The sequence below is a fragment of the Numenius arquata genome, chromosome 21 (assembly GCF_964106895.1).
Source record: "Numenius arquata chromosome 21, bNumArq3.hap1.1, whole genome shotgun sequence".
Taxonomy (NCBI): domain Eukaryota; kingdom Metazoa; phylum Chordata; class Aves; order Charadriiformes; family Scolopacidae; genus Numenius; species Numenius arquata.
In genome coordinates this window covers 4,477,779-4,500,951 of record NC_133596.1, presented here as the reverse complement: position 1 = coordinate 4,500,951, position 23,173 = coordinate 4,477,779, and the positions used below count along the sequence as shown (strand labels likewise).

General features: G+C 55.8%; 4 protein-coding genes across 4 annotated transcripts; 3 read left to right on the top strand and 1 right to left on the bottom strand.

Annotated features, from left to right (window-relative positions):
• The first annotated feature begins 3,695 nt into the window (after nucleotides 1–3,695).
• PDIK1L (PDLIM1 interacting kinase 1 like) lies at nucleotides 3,696–7,818 on the top strand. The gene is made up of 2 exons (XM_074161980.1): nucleotides 3,696–3,991; nucleotides 6,728–7,818. Exons 1-2 carry the CDS (start codon nucleotides 3,707–3,709, stop codon nucleotides 7,466–7,468), a joined length of 1,026 nt encoding a protein of 341 aa, XP_074018081.1. The 5' UTR covers nucleotides 3,696–3,706; the 3' UTR covers nucleotides 7,469–7,818.
• Nucleotides 7,819–17,183: 9,365 nt separating this feature from the next.
• FAM110D (family with sequence similarity 110 member D) lies at nucleotides 17,184–18,673 on the top strand. Its single transcript, XM_074162083.1, has one exon. It carries the CDS (start codon nucleotides 17,184–17,186, stop codon nucleotides 18,219–18,221), a length of 1,038 nt encoding a protein of 345 aa, XP_074018184.1. The 3' UTR covers nucleotides 18,222–18,673.
• Nucleotides 18,674–18,932: 259 nt separating this feature from the next.
• C21H1orf232 (chromosome 21 C1orf232 homolog) lies at nucleotides 18,933–19,864 on the bottom strand. Its single transcript, XM_074162084.1, has 4 exons — nucleotides 19,778–19,864; nucleotides 19,583–19,669; nucleotides 19,392–19,489; nucleotides 18,933–19,191 (listed from the first exon to the last, which is right to left on the bottom strand). Exons 1-4 carry the CDS (start codon nucleotides 19,862–19,864, stop codon nucleotides 18,933–18,935), a joined length of 531 nt encoding a protein of 176 aa, XP_074018185.1.
• A 787-nt stretch (nucleotides 19,865–20,651) lies between these two features.
• Nucleotides 20,652–22,231, top strand: ZNF593 (zinc finger protein 593). Its single transcript, XM_074162124.1, has 3 exons — nucleotides 20,652–20,877; nucleotides 21,513–21,575; nucleotides 21,763–22,231. The coding sequence occupies exons 1-3, from the start codon at nucleotides 20,681–20,683 to the stop codon at nucleotides 21,902–21,904; spliced, it is 402 nt and encodes a 133-aa protein (XP_074018225.1). The 5' UTR covers nucleotides 20,652–20,680; the 3' UTR covers nucleotides 21,905–22,231.
• Nucleotides 22,232–23,173: the final 942 nt, after the last annotated feature.

Sequence of the window (23,173 nt, the reverse complement as noted above, 5' to 3'; positions counted from 1 at the left end):
AGAGAAGCACGGGTGCAGGGGTACACAAATGTATGGACAGAGGGGTGCATGGGTCCAGGAGTACATGGGTCCATAAGTACATGGGTATAAGGGTGCAGGGAAGCATGGGTGCAGGGGTACACGGGTGGATAGGTAAAGGGGTGCAGGGTTACATGTGTCCATCAGTACATGGGCATGAGGGTGCGGGGGTACAAGGGTACGTGGGTGCAGGGTGCACAGGCCCCATTTTTGCTGCAGCCAGCCCCCCCCCCCCCCGGGCAGGGCAGCCCCACGGCTGTTTTGGGTGCTCCTTCCGGCCAGGCTCACATGTCGACCAAGTGACTGCGCTGGGACCGGCCAAGCACATCTTGCAAAATTGTCCCCGTTTCGGCACTTGGGGCTCTTCCAGGGAGGTGCTTGCAGGGAAGCAGGGCTGGCAGGACACTTGGGAGGGCAACCTGGGGGTCAGCCACCGACCGGAGCCAGGAGTGGGACACCCAGATGCGCACCCATCCCCACATCCCTGCCCGGGGGGTGGCATTGATTAAATAATTGCTTCTGGACTCGATTAAGGGGATTCGCGGGAACGGAATTCAACGGGCAGGTTGTAATGCCCTAATCAGCTTTCAAACCCCCAAGGGGCTCGTTGGTCCCTAATTGGCTTGGGGCAGCTTAGGCAGGGCCTTGGGGTGCTAATCACCACCGGGCTCCTTCCAATTAACCGAGGAGAGGTGTGAGAGCGTGTTGCTCTGATGGGAGCATACCTGAATGGCCTCCGCAGGGCTCTGAGCAGCAGCAGGCCCTGGCTTCCCCAAGAATGACTGCGGTGACCCTACGGGTGAAGGGGACAGTGGGCACCATGGCAGGAGCCCCATGCCTCCAGCTCCTGCGCAGAGGGGGGCCCCACCAGCCCTGCAGCGTGCAGAGGAAAGGGGGACAACGGCGGAGAGTAGGACAGAGGGAGGGGAGGGGACAGCTTTGTGCCGCCATCACACAAAGCCAGAGCACAACCACGGGCTTGAGGGACTCCAGTTATTTTTATTTATTTTTTTTTTCCTAGTGCCAAGCAATAAATTCAGGACTTTTTAAAAAACCCACGAAACACCCCCAAAAAAAAAAGGAGGAGGGCCGTGATCGCACAGCCGGGTGAGCACAGAAAAGGGGATGCAGGCACAGGGAACAGCCCCGGGGAGGAAGAACGAGATGCACCGGGGCGCGGAACCGCCGCCATCCCCCCCGCCGCACCGACCGCGCGCGCCCCCGCGGAGGGACGCGCGCGCCCCGCTCCGCCCTCTTCGCCGCCGACCAATCAGAGGGCTCAGCGGCGGCGCGCGGGGGGGGGGGGGGGGGGGGAGAGGGGAACGGGGCGTGGCTGACGCCGGGGGCGTGGCCGCGGCGGCGCAGGGGAGGGGAGGGGCAGCACTATAATGGCGGCCGGGCGGAGGCAGCGCGGCGGCGGCGGCGCTGAGGTAACGCGGCGCCCGGTCCGATCCTGCGGCGAGCGGGTTTGGGCGGTTGCCCGGGTGTGTCACAATGCGGGGGGGTCCCGCACCATAACGGGGGGGGTGTCCTATACGGGTGGGAGCCTCCGCCTCAGGTGTAAGGGGGCTGGGTACCCGCTGAGGGGGGCAGGGCCCGGCCGGCCGCGCTCCCCCTCAGGCCGCAGCTGGCGGGGAGAGACCCCGCTCCAGGCCTCGGTGCCTCATTTCCCTCTGGAGCAAGGCCTACTATCGCTGCAGGCGGGGTCCCGGTGTGACAGCCGCTTGTCAGGCCCCCCTGGTGGGGGGCCAGAGCGAAGAGGAGGGGAGTAATTTATTTTATTCCGTAATTATCGCCTCTAACGAGGCGGAGGGAAAGGACTTCCCCTGTGAGGCTGCAGGTCCCCGGGCTTGCAGGAGGGAGCAGGCCCGGCCTGTTTGCTTTGCACCGCTGGGCCTGTGCCCGTCCCCGTGGCCTCTTGGCATGGGCCGCCCCAGCGTGCAGCGCTGCTCAGCGGGTTGGGCAATAAACCTGGGTGACGGTAAACTTGGGTGACAGTAAACCTGGGTGGCATTCCCAGACCAGCCCACTCTGGGGGTGAAGGAAGTCAGGTAACAGCCCTGAGGCTCAGCAGAATGACACCCTCTCTGGTGACAGCACCCAGCTGGCTGTCAGCACGGGGGGGGGGACGGGACACACACACGATGATGACGTTTTCTGCTGGTTTTGAACCTGATGTGACAGTGTTTTGAGTAACGCAGTCTTTTCCTCAGGAGTTGCTTGGCCGCTGGAGAGATTACAGACCCTGCTCTTCTCCCCTGCGTGGGAGGGGCTGTTGGCCTGTCAGATCTTCACGTTCAGGCCCTAATCTTAGTTTATTCCTCATAGTCCCACTACAGATGCATCTTGTGAGCAGAATCTCACAGTAACGCGTTGCTTGGGCACATCACATTTCAGTTCAAAACATTCATGTAAATGTGCATCGCAGAACTTTGCTGAAAGGTTAAAATGCCTGTGTAGTATTGCCCTGAGACTGATGATACCTTTTTTCTCTCTCTTTTTCTTTTTTTTTTCCTTTTTTTCTTAAAAAAAAAGTACCTAAACCAGTGGAAATACTTGAAAGCTTCCTACTAATAACAGGCTGTTTCAATGTGGTCCTTATTGCCTGGTTTACTGACAAAGAAATTTACATTTATCACTGGCAATCTTACAAACTATTTTAGTTCTGATACACTAGCTGTGGTTTTTATTTATTTTTTTTATTTTGTTTTTGTGTTTCATTCTGTTTGACCAGTGATAATTGGCTAGCCTTTCTTTTTTTCCCCCCCCTGTCTGTAGTCAGTGTCCCATTTTGGTTTGATTGTGTGGAGGTGGTGCTGGTGTGTTTTGGTTTGTAATCTGGCAGGGAGGTGTGCAGGGAGGTTCATAAACCTGTAGCGGTGCTTGGTGGCTTTCTGTGTGCGTGTGTGTGTCTTTTGTTTTACTTCTAGAGCAATATCTTAACTTTTGTCCTTGCCCTGTTGAGCAACAGTGAAAGTTAGACGCTGAGCACAAGCTTCTGCAATCAGTCACCCTTTTTAACTTTTTGGAACTATAGACTCCTCATTCAGAGGAGACTGGGTGAAAAATCATACTAACACTAAAAAAATAATTTGGAAGCGATCGAAGCATCCTCTTGTCTTAGTAAAAGAATTTGATGGTTAAATTATAACAGAAACATTTACTTATGCAGTCACCTCTGTAAAAGGCAGTGTTAATTAAATCTGGTGCTGCCCAACCACAGGCTTCAACTAGAACCTCTTCTCCACTATCCCAGATGTGGATGGAGAGCATGATGCCATACTATTATTCCCACAGATGCTCACGGAAGACACTGAGAGAAAGGAGCAGGAGCATACGGGATAGTCCTGTCTCGGCACAGTACAAGTCTAGGTTTGAATTGTTGCCACCTTGAAAACTGGGCTGTATTTGAAATCTTAGTAGTCCCACCAAAACGATGTGATTTCACTTTTAACTAGTCCGTGGCAACGGGTAGAGGTTTACAGAATAGCTTCTGAAATATTCTACTGCTCTAATGCAGTGTTGCATTCAGTGTAACGCTCGGAGGCGCTGCCCTGTTAATTGCAGGGTATTGGTAGGCCTAATATTGCCGCACCAAGCCCTATGGGGGAAAATACAGCCCAGTTCTTGCTCATGAGTTTTAGTTCTGTGGGTTTTTCCCCCTTCCCCAGAACCCTTGATCTTGAAGATGGTGAGTAGCCAGCCTAAGTACGATCTAATACGAGAGGTTGGTCGTGGCAGTTATGGTGTGGTGTACGAAGCAGTCGTCAGGAAGACCTCTGCACGGGTCGCGGTGAAAAAGATACGGTGCCATGCTCCAGAGAACGTGGAACTAGCTCTGCGTGAGTTCTGGGCACTTAGCAGTATCAAGAGCCAGCATCCCAACGTCATTCACCTGGAGGAGTGCATCTTGCAGAAAGATGGTATGGTGCAGAAGATGTCCCATGGCTCCAGTTCCTCCCTTTATTTACAGGTACATGAAGCTGAGGTAACGGGGTGGAAGTAATTAATACGGCTGTGTAGCTGGGAGGGAAGGAGGTGGGTAGCTAAGATCACTTTTTTTGAGGTATGCTTCGTTAGGAGAGGGTATTGTTCACATTGTTGACACCCAGAAATTATTTTATATCTTTAAAAGCGCATATCTATTGAACAATCACCTGTATCTTGTGATTTGAAGCCATGCCACTCTAGAGGACTCCAGGGTTTTGGTTTTTTTTCTTTTTTTTAAATGAGAGTCTGTTTTGATGATTTGAGGAAACAGCAGGGGTAAAGCAGAAGGGAGGCGCAGGCTGGTGTGTTACTTGGTAGAAGCCCCGCTGCAGGGTTAATGAGCAGACATGTGCTGATGTCTTGGGACAGAGCTCTGCAGAATTTCTTAATCTCGGATGTCCTTGGAAGAGGAAGTAACCATCTTAATTTAGGAAGCCAGCACTTAAAATTCTTTCAGAAATAATAAGTAATTGTAGCATGTGGTAAGCCATTTCCTTTTTTGAATAAATAACTCTTAATCTCTTGAAAGAGAGGTAAAGGTATGATAAATAAGGGAATAAATATCACTCCCCCTAAGTGGCTACCGAAAGTGTCCTTTAGGTTGCCTTTCAGTTTGAAGATGCATATTTTTGAAGAATAAGTAGCTCTGGCAAGACCTTGAAAGATAATCCGATTCATTCCCTTGTCAAGAAGCTGCCCCAACTATAAAATCATCCCCTGGCAGAAATTTGTGTCTCTGGTTTAAAAAGTCAGCAGCCTGCTCTGTGTTTGCTGTGTTATCCCTAGCCAGCTTTTAACATTTCAGGTTTTATTGTTGTCATTCTTGCTTGTCTAACATAGGACCTTTTGTTACCGAACATTCATCTGACAACCCTTCACTGCTGTCGGGATCCCGTTGTGCCCAGCGCTGTGCGAGCCCGAGAAAGAGGATTCTTGCCTTTGTAAACTCGCTGTAGCTTTGGTAGTTGGTCCTGACCTGCTTTCATGAAGGGATTAGGGTAAAATAGCTCATGTGGGAGAAATGACTGCCTTACCTTCCTAGTCCTTAGTGGATCTGTGAGATACTGCATCGAGCTTGTGGACAGCTGTAGAGGGAGGAGCTTAAAGAAACCCAGGGTGGAACTGAAAGGTGGGGGAGAGCTTCCAGATGACATGGGTTTTTGATGGTAGTGACTGGTAAACAATACAGATCTCACCCGTGTCAGGCACAAGCACTACAAATTGTTTCCCTGCTCCAGAGAGCAGAGGGGAGCAAAGGGCAGGGCTGAGCTGACTCTGAGGACACCGGGATCACTTTATAAATGCATATATATGCTAAAATACAGAAAATCAGGTCTCCCTTGGCTTGCCCTCTCCTCAGCCCAGACTATATTGCGTTACGGAACTGAACTGGTGCAGTGTGAAGAGCCTGGCTGGGGAGGGGGGTGTTAGTGTCTCCTGAAGGGCTTTGGGGCAGATGCTGAACCTGGTATCAGCTGAACTAAGTCGGTAGAGACCTAAACTAGCCTGGTCTGGTGGGGCTTTGCCACTGTCACAGATGTGGCAGTGGATTTTGTTGTCTGAAGGCTCTGCACTGAGATGTAAGTACAGTTCCTGGCGAGCTCTGTGGTGGTGCTCACTTGGCAAAGGAGACTCCCTGCTGTCCTGCGATACCTTAATCTCACTGTTGCTGGCTGTAAACCCTAAATACGTAGTTTTCTTACTTCTAACATGGATTTACTGTTTTAAGTTGGTCTGGTTTGAGTACTAGTTGGGCTCACAATTAGATAGCTATAAATTGCTAGTAATTTTGCTGTTGGATGGAGTAGGTCACATTTTTTTAAAGCATTTTAAAATGCCTCTCTAAATATTAATAGCTACCTTAATTTTTGAAAGTCTGTGGGAGCTACATTTGCTTTCGCACAAGGTGGTTTACTCCTAACAGAATTAATTTTGAGACTTACCTTCCGGAGCACGCTAAGAGCCACCTCAGAGGAGCTGAAGAGGCAGATGTGTACTTGTGTAAATGGGATTAGCAGAACCGATGGCTGGTTTTACTTTGTGTTTTCTCTAAAGCAGCTATTAGACCTGGCTGCTTGAGCTACCCACTGCTTATATTGTAGAAAATAGCTGGTGGATCATGATGGTGGGAGAGGTGTTTGGTGCAGCAGCTGTGCCCATAGATTAGCGTTCTCCTGAGCTAAGGGATCCATGTATTAACACTTGCTGGAATACATTCATGCGTGAGGAATGGAGAATAGGCTTTAAAAATCTATTGTGGCACCACTTCATCAGCGGAGGACGAATACAACCCCCCCGGCACTGTATGGAGTTACTTGTTGGGACTTCGTTTGTACATGGAAGTTGTTAGTGAAATGGGTGGGACGGGCTTTGTTGGGGTGGGACGGTGTCCAGCTGAAACAGATGGGAGTGCAATGGCCACTTACTATCTTTCAAAATACTGTTATCTGGGTCTAGCTCTAGCTTCTGGGCAGGAGCGTGAACTTGATATGCTTCTCACCCACAAAAATAAGGAGGCTGTTGAATACATTGTGATTTTTTTTTTTATTTTTTTATTTTTACATCAGAAATTTTACATAAAGTTTTATTTTCACCACTTGCAATATCTTGTTCTCTGGATTGTCGAGGGGAAGATCCAAACTTCATGCATTTTTTTCCATCGTATCTTGATATTCTTGTGATCATCAGGTAGTTATGACGTTTCTTTTCCTTGTTGCAGCTTGTAGAGACCTCATTAAAAGGAGAAATAGTCTTTGACCCCAGAAGTGCTTATTACCTCTGGTTTGTAATGGATTTCTGTGACGGAGGAGACATGAATGAGTATCTGTTGTCCCGAAAGCCCAACCGCAAGACCAACACCAGTTTCATGCTCCAGCTCAGCAGCGCGCTGGCGTTCCTGCACAAAAATCAGATTATTCATCGGGATCTCAAACCTGACAATATTCTGATCTCTCGGAGCAGGATGGATGCTAGTGACTTGGAGCCTACCCTGAAAGTAGCCGATTTTGGGCTGAGTAAAGTATGTTCAGCCTCGGGACAGAATCCTGAGGAACCAGTTAATGTCAATAAGTGTTTTCTATCAACTGCCTGTGGAACTGACTTCTATATGGCCCCCGAAGTCTGGGAAGGACACTACACTGCCAAAGCAGACATCTTTGCCTTGGGGATTATAATCTGGGCGATGTTGGAAAGAATCACATTCATAGACACGGAAACAAAGAAAGAACTTCTGGGGAGTTACGTCAAGCAGGGGACAGCCATCGTGCCTGTTGGAGAGGCCCTTCTGGAAAACCCCAAAATGGAACTGCTCATCCCTGTCAAGAAAAAATCCATGAACGCTCGAATGAAGCAGCTGATCAAGGAAATGCTGGCTGCCAACCCGCAGGACCGGCCCGATGCTTTTGAGCTAGAACTGCGATTAGTCAACATAGCCTTTAAAGACAGCAGCTGGGACACGTGATCTGCCGGGTCCTTGTCTCCCCGTTGGAGCTGCTTCTCACCTCACTGAGGGTGCGATTTGATGGCAGTAAAAGAAACGAGCCTAAACTCAAACCTGCAGGGTGTAGTTTCTTCCGGAGGAATCTCTCCGGAGTTTCGTAAATGATACGAAAGTTGAGTTGGCCGTTGCGTTAACGCTGCGTTGATGTGTATAAATACCAGGATGTTACGGGCAAGTGTGGCGATGCCACGATGCTCGTTTGTGTACGCTGGCAGCGGGATGTCTTAAGAGCCGAGACTCGATTTCCAGCGCTTATGACGTGGAGTATTCCGTACATTCCAGTTTCCTATGTCAGTATTAGGAAGTCTCATGGAAAAAAAAAAAAAAGAGAGATTTGCATGCTGGTAGTGCAGATCTTGAGGCTTTGTAAAGTAATTGTGTGTATATATTTATGTATAGGAGTGACTGGGAGTGTATGCCACTTTTTTTTTTTTTAAATTGTTTGCTATGGGTCTGCGTGATTGGGGTCTGCTACAAAACTAGGTGAAGAAGATAGAAGCATTCCTTCTTCTCCAGGCCTGGATAACTTTGTTATTTATTTTTGGTATCTAATGTCAAAGATAGGGTCTGAGACTTGACTTTGTAGACAAAAAAAAAAAAAAAAATAAATGCAATGCAAGAGGATCAGCAGTTTTCAAAGTGCTGTTGTGACCAAGCTTAGCACTTAATGAGCTCGTCACCGAGGGAGTCAAATTCCAAATGTATGCAATCAGGTGCTAGCATGTTGGCTAGTTCATTAATAATTCGATTTTACTTTCCTCTAGTAATCAAATACTTTATTAATCAGTTAATCTACAGTTTCACAACGCGCTCTCTACCCTTGCATCTACAATCCAGTAGCTCCTTGAGGATTTCTAAGAGCAGGGTACTGTGGGCTTAGTTCACGGAAGCGTGGGTGAGGGAATCCAGCAGCATAGAATGTTATTTATAAAATTCTTCAAAATAGGGTTGCTGCACAGGTTTTCTGGTAACTGAATCTAATAATACCGGTCATGGTCTCTCCCTTTCTGGCACTGACTCTAACCTGATGAGGAGATAAAGGGGTGACTGTTTGTCTTGTAGAACACACCTTTTCTCAAATACAGGAGAAAACTTTCATGGTGTGTGAAAGGTCTCTCCGATTTGTGTGGCAACCTTGGCCTGCCTTTATTTATTTGGTTTCCTCCTTTTAAAGAAATAGTATTTATTTAAAAGCGGGGATGGTAGGCTGGAAGGCTTTGAAGCTGTCGAAAGGCTTCTTGTCCCCAGCTCTTATTCCGCGGAAGCAGATTGATGTTTAAGAGAGGTTTCACCGGGGTCACCTGATGCTCAGGGCAGACAGAAGCTGCTTTGTAATAGTATAACGCTTTGTTCTTTCGGGTGCAGGACCGTGACCTTTCTCATCAGTTTGACCTTTTGGAAAAAGTAGAGTCTTAAAAACTGCCTTTAAAGCTGCAACAAAGGCCAGTTTTCTTAGTAAAATCAATTTAATGTGGGTTTTTCCCCCAGGTCTTACCTGAAAACTGCCGAAAGTATTTCCTTTTATAATTTGCTTCTTGGCTATTCTCAGTGCTGTGGAAGCAGTTCTGATCGGTCAGTGTTTATTCTGCCTGAGTGTGAATAAGCAGCACAACTAAAATATGACTTTTTTTTGTTCTTCCAAAAGTAAAGGATTCTGATTCTGCCAAACTGCTGGTTCTTACCTGGTGCCGTGTAGAGCAGGTGACAGTTACCCACAGGGGCTTAGTCCTTAATTCTTGTGATTTTACTTTACTTTATCGTTTAAGGCAAGTTGCCTAAACGGTGATATTTCCAGACAAATACACTTTGATGTCTCTAAACAATGTTTATTGTTTAGAAGACGCTGTAGAAGTGACTTTCAGAAGACAGTGTTCCTGACTAGAGCAGAGCAGCCTTTGCTTCAGCATAAATTGGCAGGGATGGAGGTGGCTGCATCGTGCCCAGGACACGGCCTGCTGCCTGCCCGGATGTCCCAGCGTCGCTCCTTCCCTGCAGGGAGCTCAGTCTATAAAGAATATTTGGACCCTGTGAGTAATGACGAGGAGAGATCTATGTATTCTTAATGTTCTCGAAGTGGCGATCTGCCTGTTCTCATATTTTAACTCGGTTCAGTACAACTGAAGCCTCAGCTTGTTACTGAAAGGAGGAAAACAAACCTCTGGCTGCCTGTGCCCGCGTTTCAGCGTGGTCATTCCATGAGTGAAGTTTGAGGAGCGTATGTCATTTTTCCGCGTTAAACTTGGGAGCGTTTCAAAATACCTTGCTATAACTTCCTCTCGTCTCTTGCCTACGTACAAATCAGAATCGACTGCGTTATCTCAGAGTCTGAATCTACTGCAGAATAATACTACTTACCTTGAAGGCACTTTGCAAATCATCCCATTCTCCTCTGAAGTATTTGGGAGGATGAACACGGAATGTGCTGCCTGCCCTGCAGAAACAAGTGCTAGTGAATGGCACAGGAAAGGTGGTTTTTTTGGTGGATTTTATTTTTATTTTTGACTCCCAAAGTGTTTCTTTTGCACTGATTTGCCACTTTAAAGGGTGGGGGTACCTGAAATCCCTCTCTTGGTGCTTAGCCTTGCTGTTGGGTGACACTGAGTGTTTCCGTGGGTGACACTGAATGGTAGTCCTTGACATCCGTGTTCTCTTTGATTTTTATTTTTTTTTTAATTTGTCTGAGGTCTTTGTTTTAAAACCTTTGATAAATCAAATTGTTGTAGCAGCTACAGAGTTATTCACCAGCGTGACACAAAGTCAACATACTTTGCAGCACTCAGAAAAGATTTTTTTTTTTTTTTTTCAAATCTTTCTTTAAAAACTGTAAAATATATTTTATGGAGAATTTATAACGAGGAAAATTATTGTGTAATTTATTAAGTTCATGAATGTTTTTGAAATAAAATCTGAATTTCGATGAAGTGTTTGAACTTTCTACAGAGAAATGCTTTCTTTTCCGTCAGCGCGATGACATCTAGCTGTCAGCAGAGCTGCCTGAGGGGGGGTTATTTGCTCTTCTGGGACAGGAATAAGCTGTAGTAGTTCACCACGGTCACACCGTAGGTGATCCTGGACTTGTAAAAATCCTGGGCTGGCTAATAGCTGTGCTGCTCATCTTCTGTGGATACCAGCGGTGCCTGGCTTCCACCGATGTGGACCACCGCGTGCTGCTGGGGGACTCGACAGAGGGAGGCCACACCGGGTGTGACAACAGAGCTGTCCCTTGGACCGGCCGAGGTGAGCCGTGTCTGCGTGGACCCTGCGGCTTCTCCCAGCCCTTTAAAAATCAGAGCGGTGCTCTTCTGGGTGGACTTAATTTTCAAAGAAGGGATTAAAGGATAAAAAAGGGCCGCCTTGCATCTAGTACATACTTGAAGCTGTTACTACAGGCAGAGCGAGCACCACCCTGGGCTGTAGGAAACCTCTGGCAGGCTCTGCCAACCCTCTACTGGTACTACGGGATTTTTGAGGCTGGAAAAGCCGCTCCTCTCAGTGAATTGAGCTTTTTCCCCCTGGTTCCTGCCTCTGCTGGGGTAAGATTTCCCCCAGAAAGCCCCAGCCCTCATCTCCCCGCTGTGAAGAGGGATGAAGGCAGCCCAGTGTGTCCTTCCTGCGGACGTGGCTGAGGGCTGTTGGCCCTATTGGGGGCTGGAGAGGGGAGCAGGGGGGTGCAGGCTCTGGGGGGCTCAACCAGCTGTAAAGGGTCTGGAGGTTTGTGGGGAACGGTGGTCTCGCATGCCCTGAGAAACCTTAGCAATAAAGGTGAGGAAACACCCTGACTTACACATGATAGCGAAGTCTAGTAGTCATTTGCATGTTTTAATTAACAGCGCTCCAGAACAAAGGGCTGTGCAGGCTGGGAGCGGGAATAGCGTGAACTGGAAAATGCCATAAATTGGTTTGTCTTGTCATTTCTTACCAACCCCCCCCCCCCCCAACAAACCCGAGCCCCGTTATATCCTGTGTGGTGTGTCCTTGCGTCGTCGCCTGCGGATTCCTGCGTGTCCTGGTGCCGGAGATGGGCACGTTCCCCACCCAGCAGGAGCTGCGTGGCTGAATCAGTAAAATCAAGGCAAAAGAGAAAGGGATTGAAATTTAGATTTTTTTAAGGATCCAAGCGCCTTAATTAAAGAGAAAGTCATACCTCTTTGATTAGTTGTAAGAGTGGTGATTTTAAATATAGACGCAGGCTATGGTTCCTCCCCCGCAAAATGAAGAAAACTAAGCCTACCTAATTGAGAAATACCTAGTCTGTGGCGAGGGGGTGGGAAGTCTCCCGAGGAAATGCCCTGGTGCAGGAATTCGGTGTAACTAAGGCTCGAATCGCCCAACCCCTGCTCTATTTCCCTCGTTTTGCGGAACGCTGAGGCCTCGGGCTCCAGCTTTGCCCGTCCCCTCTCCTCGGGCAGGGCTTGGCTGGGGATCCCGGCTGGGCTGGGGGAACCGGCTGTGTTTGTATTCGGGCTTTGCTTCGGTTTAAACGGAGTTTTCCTTCGTGCCGGCCAATCCCGGCCCCCGCGCAAACCCCAGGGTAAGGGCAGGCGTTGCTTTGTGGTGGAGATAAAGTGTCGGGGGCCGCCTGCCCGCCCCTTGGAAGGGTGCCCTCGCTTCAGAGAAACAACTTTTCCAACATCCCCCCCCCTTCCTCCTTCCCTCCCTCCGTGCTCCGGTGGCCTTTGGACCGAGGGCAGCACAAACGGCCGCCTTTTTTGCACTGCCCTTCCCTTTGCTCCACCGATGTGTCCCGCGAATCCTCCCGTGGGGTATCGATCGTTAAGTGGGTTTTATCTTTACCGGCGGTTTGTGTGAACGCAAGGAGTTGTCCCGCGGAGAAGCTAATTAGTATTTTAAACACAGACTATTTAACGGGCACTGCTGAGCACTGGCGCTTTCGTTTCCCTTTTGGGTCCGAGGAGCCGGGCAGCTCTTTATGCAAAGTGCAATTTCTATTCTTAAGGGCAATGAAGGAAGAGGGATGTGTCTGAGCTGCCACAAACCCCCCCTCCGGAATGCCTGCGCGGTTCGGGGAGGGGTGGGAGGTGGAAATATCTGCTGATCTCTGTTCACAGGCTCCGTGAGCGTTTCTGGGGAGTCTTAGACCCCACACTCTTACGAGCCGAGCAGGCAAAGCACGGAGGAGTGGAGTGACCTGAAGGATGAGCTGGCACCACCACTGCGTCCCTGCAAGAGGAGCCATGGCCCAGGCCACGTTCTTGTTAAATCCCTTTGTTCCCAGATGAATTTCCAGATTATTTGGGTGCCCGAAGCCGAAAGCAGTTGCCTAAGGGCTGCGGTTCGTAAGGAGCAGCCAGGACCAGCCTGGGCTGAGTCCGCAGGTGACGGTTGGAGCTGTGACCACTGGTTTTGGGGCAGCCCCATGTCCCCAGCTCCCCTCCCTCACTCCAGCAGGTACAGCGTGCTGGAGGACACAGCCGACTTGCTTTGAGTTTTCCTAAAGAGGAAGAAGGAAGAACCACCGAGAGCGTTGCAGGTGCTTGGAGGCCTCTTTAATCCCTGGGGTTTGAGATGAAAACAGAGGCAGGCGAAAAACCTTTGCAGGTCCCTCGCAGCGGGTGGTGGGTTCAGCTCAGGTGCTCAGCTTGGACTCTGGGGAGGCTTCCCCCGGTCCCAGCAGCTCCTTCCATCTCTCCCTGTGGTCCCGACCTGTGTGGCTTTGCAGACGCTGGGCAGCCGTCGGCAAGGCCAGACGTCGCCCGCCGTGACTTTTGCAGCCCCCGTTTGGGGGGTATGAATATCCACGAGAGTCTCGATGTCTTCTCCTGGGGCCAGCTGCTGTCTAGCTCCTACTTGCACAAACTTGTGGGTGGCTGCCCCAGCTTAGGTGGTGGTTTCAGATTTATTCATGCCGGTTTGAGCCCTCGGTATTTTTAAACTCGTATAGCAAGTCTTCTGCTCCTGCCCTCTCCCGAAGGAAGGTGCCTGCACCCTGGGCCCTCGCTGGCTGGCAGCCACCCGGCTCCCGTGGGCACCTCTCCAGGCAGTGGCATTTGCATGGACCTCAGACCAGAAAGAGTTTTTTGTGGGTTGTGAAAGCGAACCAGCAAGTAGAAACAGATGGCTGCGTTATCAGGTGCTGCAGCCCTGTCTGCATCTGGCCGTGGTGGAGTTAAAGTGATATTTTTATTTTTTTTTTATTTTTAAAGGAGAAATGCATCTGGAAAGGACTCAATGGGACGTGGCTGGCTTCAGCCCTCCTGCCGTGTGTGGGCATGGCAACTGGGCCTCCTCTGCCTGCTCGCCAAGAGCCATCGGAGCCCTGCACTGGCTGTGCTGCTCCTCCAGCCTGATGTGGGGGTTCTGGGGTGCGGGTGTAATTAATATCCCTCCCCCTTTCTGTGAGCCGGGAGGGAGGAGGGCTGGCGGGGGAGCAGTTTAACCGGGAGCTAGACATGCTCTGAAAAAATGGTGTTGGAAAGAGGATCTGTGCTCTGGGACTCGTGACCTTTGAGGACTTTCTCAGACTTTTCTCGCCCACCGCGAGGGCTGGAAGTTTCCATTCCTGGCCCCAGCTGCGGCTGGGTTTTATCCCAGGGCTGCTTTGCTTGCCTGGCACTGTGTGAGTCGGGAGGGGAGGGAAGCAGAGCCCCAGGGAAGAGCAGAGAGCACCTTAAATAAAAACAAGGGACTTTGAGCATCCACGTCACTAAGAAACGCCACCTGCTGCATTCGCAAGAGGCTGATTAATTGGGTAAACCCCTTCCTAGAAGTTGATGTGACAAATCCCCCATCGCCTCCCCAGGGGAAGCGGAAGCTGCCTGGGATGTTGATGCCAGGAAGGGCTACTCACACCATCCCTTTTTTTATCCCGAAGGGAATCTGGCTTGTCCAAACACAACAGTTCAGCAGTAAGTGCCTGGCGGGTGCTCCGAGGAGGAGCCGGAAAGGAGGACAGCCGCTCCGTCTGCCTCGCTTCGGGGTAGGAGCATCCCCTGGGAACACCCCGCATCAGCCGGAGAAAGGTGAATCCAAAGCTGCTCTTACTCACTTGTGGCTTTACTGGAACGGCTGCCGGGATTCCAGCTTGGAAAATAAAACCTGTCCTAATAATCAGTGATTCATATTGCCTGGAATTAAAAATAAGGTCCTGTCAGCTCCTGCGTGGGAGTCCAGAAGCAGATCCCAGGGCTGCTGTGGGTTTCTCCATCACTCATCCCCATCCTTTTCCCCAGCTTCCTCTGGAGACGGTGGGGTTTGATCCGTTGTGGCCGCATCCTGCGCACAGAGCCTCAGCGCTGCTGGGAGCACAGCTGGGTGTGCTGCTCCTCTCCAGATTTATTAGAATGGAATAGCTGGCTTGTCCCTCCCTCGCTCTCACTGGGATTTTTTTCCGGTGCCGGCAGAGCTCGGACAAGCCCTGGCCGCTCTCATCCTGCTCAGCCTCCGTTTTTGTCAGCCCAGGAGTCCTGGCTCCGGCCCCTTCCCGGCACCGGTACGCCCGGAGGTGCTGGATGCCGACCCGGCCCCGGTTCCCGGCGCTGGCTCCCCAGCAGCAGCACTGTAGGAAGGAACTGGGGTGGGGGCCAGCAGCACTCGGGGACAGGTCCCCTCTCAGCCAGGGACAGAGCACCCTGGCCTGTGCGTCCTGGGCCAAATGCCACATCTTTGTCCCCGCTGGAGTCTCCTGGTCCCCTGTGTTCCTATAGGCAGCCTGGGCTGGGCTGTACCCCAGCTCTCCATCCATACTGGCTGCCAGAGGGACGGAGGGAGCTGGCGGGTCCCTAGGGAGCACTGGGGGCTTTCTCTGACCCTGCTCCAAGGAGCTGGGAGCTGAGCTTAGGCTGCAACGTGTCCTTCAGGGAGAAAGGTGCCACCTTCACAGCGCCCCGGGCAGATGCTGGGGATGGAGCGGGGCTGGTGGCTGCCCCCACGGGAGTGCTCAGCCCTCAGGAAGGGGAGAGGGCAGCGATAAAAATAACCTCTGGGCCAGCTCCAGCCCTTTGTGGCTTCCTGCGATTTACAGCCCTTCCCGGGGGGAAGAGAAGGCAGGAACTGGCCTGGCAGGAAGGCAGGAACTTTGACCCTTTCGCCACCAGTGGAGAAGGTGCCAGAAGGACCCTTCCTCCCTCCTTCTCCCTCGCCGGCTGGGGCAGGACCCTGGGGAAGGGGTTTGTGGGGGGCTCCTGCTCCTGGGCTGCACCCAGGATCTTGGGGGGGGGGTGTAGAAGGAGAAGCTGACAGAGTAGACATGATTTCCCTGCCCCGTTCCTGATGCCCTACGTGCTGGGGGGCAGAGAGACTCAGTCCTGCCTGGGAGGAGGCAGAGATCTCTGCTGCGGATCCCAAAATGCCAGCTGGGCTCCTGTAAGGAGGAGAAGGAGAATGAGAAGTAGAAGGAGGAGGAGGAAGAGGAGGAGGAGAGCTGGCAGAGATGAGCTGGAGCTGCCGGAGAAGGGGGGGTTAATGCTGGCAGGACCCTGGGTGTGAAGGCTGCAGCTAGGGCAGGGGGGTCATGCTGCTTGGGTGGGCAAAGGGCAGGCTCCTGCTGATGGAGCTGGGCTAGCAGGGGTTAACAGGGTGGCTCTTCCTCTTCCTCACCCTCTATATGAGGCTCCTGGAGGCTCTGGGCTCAGTTTGCTGCTGACGGCCAGAGGGGCAGGAGCTGAGACCGGAGCATCCCTGCATCCCATCCCTGCATCCCGGCATCCCATCCCTGCATCCCTGTGTGGGCTCAGGTGAGCAAGAGCATCCTTGGCACAGATCCTGGCAGCGGGGCTGGGCTGGGGAGCGTGCAGGCAGGCGCACTGGCATGGGCAGTCACATCCTGGGCACGCTGGCTCTGCCAGGGCAAAGCCAGCGGATGATGGGACCACGTGCCAGGGCCACCTTCCTTTGAACCACTGCAAAGCTCTGCCCCACACCGGGGGAGGCTGGGGGTCTCATCCCTTGGGAGCACAGAACCGGACAAACTGTGTCGAGCAGTTCTTCTTGAGCAGGAGAAGTACCTTGAGAGCCTGGCCCAGGTTGCCCAGAGAAGCTGTGGCTGCCCCATCCCTGGAGGGATTCAAGGCCAGGTTGGAGGGGGCTTGGAGCAACCTGGTCTGGTGGGAGGTGTCCCTGCCCAGGACAGGGGGTGGCACTGGGTGGTCTTTAAGGTCCCTTCCAACCCAAACCATTCTATGGTTCTATGATTCCCTCCCAGGCAGCTGAGCTTAACATGGCTGTGGGGAGCACGGCACGGAGACCCCAAAACATCCCCCAGCCCCTGCCCCGCTGCCATCACACACAGGCCCGGCCGGGGCAGCTCGCCAGCTCTCCTGTGCACAGGCTTTGTTCTGCCGACCCTGCGCTCGGAAAGATAAGGCAGCTGGCTCCGGTATTTTTTCCTGTTGGAAGCCGCTCCTGGGATGCGGCTGAACCGGCGGATGCTCGGCGCTTCTCTCTTCCTGCCCGTGGCTTGTTCCCGCCTGGGTTGGCAGGGCTCACTGCCTGCTGCCTGCCTGCTTGGCCGAGGGATCGAGGGGACCCCCGGCCCCGCTTTGCCCCCATCCTCCTTCTGCTGATGCCGCAGCCTCGGTGCTGATCCCGGTTCTCCTCTCCCCTCCCAGGGCCAAATCCAGGAGCCGAGCGAAGCTTCGCGACCCTCCCCGGCTGCAGCACCGAACCCACCCAGGGGAGAACAGAGAGTCCAGGGGTGCCATTTCGGGGCTGGAAGGTGATGGTGCCCCTGGGCAGCCCCCCTCTCGCTGTCTGCGCCTCCAGCAACCTGCGCCTCATGGCCCCTGGCCACAGCTCCCCCCTGGCCTGGCTGAACCGGGGCCCTGCGTGCCCGCGGGCGCCGGGGGGCAGTGGGGGCCGGGTGCCCAGCGCCGTGGAGCGGTTGGAAGCCGACAAGGCCAAATACGTCAAATCCCAGCAGGTCATCAACAGCCGGCAGGAGCCGGCACTGAGGGGCTGCTCCCCCTGGCTCTCACCCCGCGGCCGGCGGCTCCTGGCCCGCCAGCAGTGTAATGAGTTGTGTCAGGGCTCAGAGCTGAGCCGGGAGGGTCCCAGGAAGCTGCCGTGCCCCCAGTCCCCTGTGTCACGCCGGAGCGGCAGCAGGCGCCTGCTGAGACCCGACTCGCTCATCATCTACCGGCAGAAACGGGACTGCCCAGGAGGGGACAAGGAGAACACCAAGGGCTCTGGGCTGGTGCGACGCCTCTTCCAGGGACCCCTCAGAGACAAGACCCCCAGCTCCTCCCCAGCGAGGAGGCTGGGCGAGGGGTCACCAGCCCCCCAGAGCCCTGAGACCCCCATGCTGTGGGTGCCAGCAGAGAAGGAGGAGGTGAGGACGCCAGGTGCCAGCAGTGGTGGTGGCAGTGGTGGCATCTTCCCTCTGCCTGGCGGCCCAGTGGCACAGACCCCCCAGCCCCCCGGCAAGCAGGCGCTGGCTCTGCGTGTCTCCCTGCCGCTCTCAGAGCAGGAGCGGTTCTTCAACTACTGCGGGCTGGACCGGGCGCTGGTGGAGCTGCTGGGGCAGGAGCGGTTTGGGCCAGCGGGGTGGGACAATGCCTCCGCTCGGCTCCCTGGATCCTGCAAGTCGGAGCCCGGGCAGGCCTCAGGGGGCAGCGAGGGGGATGCGGAGCTGGGTGAGGAGGAGCCGGACACCCGGCTGGGGTCTGCCGTCTCGGTGGTGGAACGCAATGCCCGCGTCATCAAGTGGCTCTACGGCTGCCAGAGAGCCTGGGCGGCCGCCAAGGAGTCCACCGTCTGAGCAGAGGCAGCCTAGCTGGGGATGAGGATGCCCGTGTGGGTCCTGCTGGCTGGACGTGGCCCTTTGCCCTTGCTGATGGGCTGGTGGCATCCATGGTCCTGGTGCCAAGGGGCCGCTGCTACCAGGTCTACCCTACCAACCCCCAGAGCCACCAGGTCTACCTGGAGATGAACATGGTGGGGGCACCCAAGGGGCATGTGGGGAAGGGGCTCCCCTGGGTGAGTCTCTCCCTGACCCCAGGGTCTAACAGGCTGCTGCCCCCTGGCTGTGACCCATCTTCTCCATCCTCTCTTGTCTCCAGCCCAGAGGGGTGGGACGGGGCTGCAACCCCCTTGGCCGCTCACATCCTGCACCAGATGCCCTTTGCGGGCAGTTTCCACCCCACAGCCCCCTCCTCCCCAGAAAGGGGGCTTCTGGGGCCAGAGCAGCACTCAATAAACCTGTTATTTTTTTTTGCTAGCCTGGCAGCGTGTGTGGTTTGTGTGGGCAGAGCCCAGGCTGGGCAGGGGCTGGGGGTGGCAGCTCCCCACCATGGCAGCCACGAGATGGGGCTGCTGGGGGGCCAGAGGGCGAAGAAAGCAGCAGGCAAGACTCAGGGAAAAGGGACACCTTGGGGTCTTTAGTGTAGACAAGTCGCCAAAACCCCCCACGGAGCCCGTGGGCATGGGCAGGGGGCTGCCCACACTGCTGGAGAGTCCGGCCGGTGCTCCTCTAGTTGCCCTTGGGGGCACTTTTATTCCGAATTTCAGCCAGTTTGCCGGCCAGGAAACCCCAGTGGAAGGCCCCTTCCTCTGGCTCCCGCAGGTCGCTGCCATCGTCACCTGGTGGCTCCCCGGGGCTCTCGTCTGGCTCCGGGGGTGACACCCCCTTGTCCGTCCCTGATGCCTGCTGCCACTTGGTAGCAAAGAGATCCCAAAAGCCGGGTGCTTTCTCAGAGGGGGGTGGCTCAGGCGGCGAGGCGGCCAGCGGGCTGGGGAGAGAGCAGGGTTGGGGACACTGGTACAGGGACACTTCTTGCTGGGACTGGCCCCCTGCGAGCCCCCCATGTCTCCCTTCCAGCCCCGTGGGTGCAGGCAGGGAGGAGGAATGCGGGTGATGGGATGGGGGGACTTGGTCAGATCCAGGCTTTGGGGTGTCCCCCCCCCGCCCCGCCACCAAGCTGCAACTTACTGGTCTGCGCAGGGCTCTGGGCTGAGCAGCTGGTGCTCGTCCTCGCGGGCAAAGAGGGATGAAAGTGTCCGCCAGCCCCGGGCACCGACCCCCTGCACCTGCGGGGGAGACGGCACCAGGTTCACCCCGGGACCTCCAGGTCCCAGCAGGCCCCCCCGACCCTCCACTTCCCTTGGCCTCCTCCTCCTCACCTTCCTCGCCAGCTGGGATACGGGGCTGGGTCCCTCCTCCATCAGTGCGGGGGGCTCGGCCGTCTCCATCAGCTCAGGGGGGTCTCCCTGCAACGAAGCCCCCAGGTGAGGGCAGGGGTGCAGGCAGGGGGAGGGCGGGGAGGTTGGTCACCCCGCTTTGGGGGGACCCAGGCATGCCGGGACCCCCTACCCTACCTCCTCCTGCAGCACCCCGTCTGCCCGTGCCCCCCCCAGGGTCTGCAGCACTTTGGCCTTGTAGACCCGCCAGAAGCCCTGGGTCATGGTGAGGGGCTCCGTGGGGCCGGGAGCTGGGAGCTGCGGGGAGTGGGTGGGGTGTGGGGCTGGGCCCCCCCGCACCACCCTGGTGATCCGGTGGCTTCATTAAAGTTTCAGGGGCTGCTTTTGATGCACAAAGGAGAACCTGAGCCCGGGCTGAGCTGGGGGCAGCGCGGGGGCAACCGCTCTGGTCACCCACAAAACCCCCTCTCCGCCCCCCCTGCCCCAGCCCCTCCGTGCCCCTCGCCCACAAGGGGACCCCCAGGGCTGAGGCCACCCCAGGCCCACAGTGCGGAGCAGGCGCTGGGGCTCGGCGCTGCCCCCGCCATGTGTCCCCATGTATAATTGATCACCCGGGGGAAGGCGGGGGGGGGAAGGAAACACGATCAGTGCCGGGATGCGGTGCGCTGAGCCCTCCCCAGCTTATCACACCAGTGACCGGGGGCAGCGTGGGCCACCGTCACCCCCTGCCCCGAGGCCAGGCCCTGTGCCACACTGCGGGGACAGCCTGGGGACGGCTGCCACCGGGTGGCGGGGTCCCTTGGGGACGCTGTTGCCCCCCCGGTCCCGTCCATTGCCGTGGGACAGAGATAAGGGGCCGAGCCTGGGGGCGTGGCCTAACGCTGCGTGGGCGTGGCCTCTCGCATTATGGGCGTGGCCAACGGAGACGGCCACGGTTTGTAGGCGGAGTCTTCCCCTTCGTGAGCGGGGCGGGGCGGGGCGGGGCGGGTCGTAGCGGGGAGGGTCGTAGCGGGGAGGGGCGGGGCTTGCGGCCGCCCGCGCCTGCGCAGTGGGCGCGCGCGGTGCCGGCGTGCGTCCGCCATGTCTCCCCGCAATGGCCGCCGCACCGGCGCCCACCGGGCGCACTCTCTGGCCCGGCAGCTGAAGACGAAGCGGCGCCGCCGCGACCTGGACGAGATCCACGGGGACCTGCAGCCCGAGAAGGCCGCGCGGCTCCTGCGGCAGGAGCCCGACCCCGACCTGCCGGGCTGCGCTCAGTTCTACTGCCTGCACTGCGCGTGCGTGGGCCGGGGCGTGGGGGGGGGGGGGGGGACACGACACACACCTGACAGGGCCGGGGAGGGGGGGTCTCGCACCAGGGGTGGGGGGTCCCGGGGAAGCCTGGTCGCGGGGGGGCTGGAGAGAGAGGGCTTTAACCCCTTGGGGGCTTGCCCTGGTCCTGGGGGTCGTGGGGTGTTTGTCCTGATCCTGGGGGGGGGGGGGGTCCCTGGCCCCTGGGAGGGGGTTGCCCTAGTGCTGGGGGGTTGCTTGGTCCCTGGAAGGGGGGTTGTCCTGGTCCTAAGGGGTCCCTGGAACCCGGGAGGGGGTTGTCCTGGTCCTGGAGGTGGTCCCTGGCTCCTTGGAGAGGGTGCTGGCTCCTTGGAGGGAGTTGTCCTGGTCCTAGGGGGGGGGTCCTGGCTCCTGGGGGAGACTGGTCCCAGCAAGGGGTGCTGTAGGCCTGGGAGGAGATCTTGTCCTGGTTTCGGGAAGGACCTAGGCCCTTGAGGGGAGCTTATTCTGGTCTCAGCGGGGACCCTGTCCCGTGGGGGACTGGCCTAGGGGTGTGGGGGGACCCTAGCCCCTTGGTAGGGCTTTCCCCAGCCCTGCTGCCATCTCAGAGCCCCCTGACCCCCAGCCTCTTATCCCCCCCCAGGCGTTACTTCGTGGACCTGAACAGCATGAAGGAGCACTTCAGGTCCAAGGTGCACAAGAAGAGGTAAGGGGGTGCCTGAGCAGGGTCCTGAGCTGCCCCGTGGGCTCGTGTCCTGCCCTGGAGCAGGCTGCAGCCCCCCCCCAGCCCCACTTCTTTGGGGTGAGGCGGGTAGTGGGGTCAGTTCTGGGCCGCTCTTGTTTCGAGGAGCCGGGGTGGAAGGCTTCAGCCCCGCTCTCTGCCTTTCTCTCAGGCTGAAGCAGCTGCGGGAGGCACCGTACACACAGGAGGAGGCGGAGCGCGCCGCCGGCATGGGCTCCTACATCCCCCCCAAGAAGGTAGAAGTGCAGACCCAGCCGCTGGAGGAAGTCGTCGAGATGGAGGCGTCCAGCTGAGCGTGGACTCGGGAGCCGGATGGCTCCGTAAGGATGTCTTTGTCCTCAGCTTTGTGAGAAAAACACGCCCCGGTGCAGCCTGCCAGCGAGCACCGCTCCTCCCGACGACCTTCCTCGCCGCGGCACTAACGAGGAGAAGGAGACAGCGAGACCCCGGGTGCCCTCGCTGTGTGTCCTCATTTTCAGGGAAGGGGCAAGCTGCTTCATCCCCAGCACTGGCATGACTGTACGCTCCTCTCTTCGCTTTTAGAGCGGTTTTAGGCCTCTTTCTGTGGGCCAGAGGTTCGCCCCGGTGAGTCACCCATTAAAATATGTCAACCAACAGGCTGGCGGTGTTGAGAGTTCTCTGTGAGCGTGACCCAGGCCCTCTGGAGGCTGGCAGCCACCCCTTGGGGTGACAGACAGCCTCTCGGTGTTGTGTTGTTCCTGATCGTACAAAGGGAAATAAGTGCCAGCCTGGAGGAACGGCCCTGTCCTGGTGCTCCTGCCCTGGCAGGATGCTGAAGGTCCCTCTGCTTTGCCCTCCTGGCAGGGGGATCCCAGCCTCCTGGTAGCAGACACGGGGCTGCTTTTTGGGGGGGAGTATGTGCTTGAGCAAACTCTTCATCAAGCACTTGAGTCCGTAGCGAGCAGCTCGTTGTTGTGCTGGACCTGCCTGTTTGGTCCTTGAGGGGGGATTGTTTGTGTCGTGTCCCCCCCCCGGCAGGGACACTTCTAGGCTCCTCCCGTCCCTTAAAACCCAGCGCCTGCAAGTGATTTCATCTTCCCAGAGGGCTGGGGCTGCGTGTGTGGCGTGATCGGCCTCCCCCCGTCATGGCCACCAGCCTGATGCTGCTGTGATCCTACCGGTCACCTTCCCTCCGCCTTCCCAGCTCTCGGGAGGCAGGGGGGGGACGTTGTGTGACAATGCCACCGCCCTCCGCTGCGAGTTCCCGCAGAGCGGGGTCTCTCTGATGCAGCCCTGGCAGCAGAACCCTCAGCCTTGAGGTTTGTCCCTCCAGCCGAGCCGGGGACGGGGCAGCAGAAAGGCAGCACCACGACAACGACGCTGTGCTCGGCAGGAAAGGGTTTATTTCCAGGAAAGGGTTTATTTCCAGGAAAGGGTTTATTTCCATGCAGCCGGCCCGGATTTGTGCCCCCCCCCCACCCCGAGCCCCGGGGAGATGGAGGAGACTAAATCACTAAATCTGGCTGTTGGCATCTCGCTGGGGACAGCTCTGCGGCTCGGTGGGTGCGAGGGGGCCGGGAAGGTTGCAGACCCCATCCCAG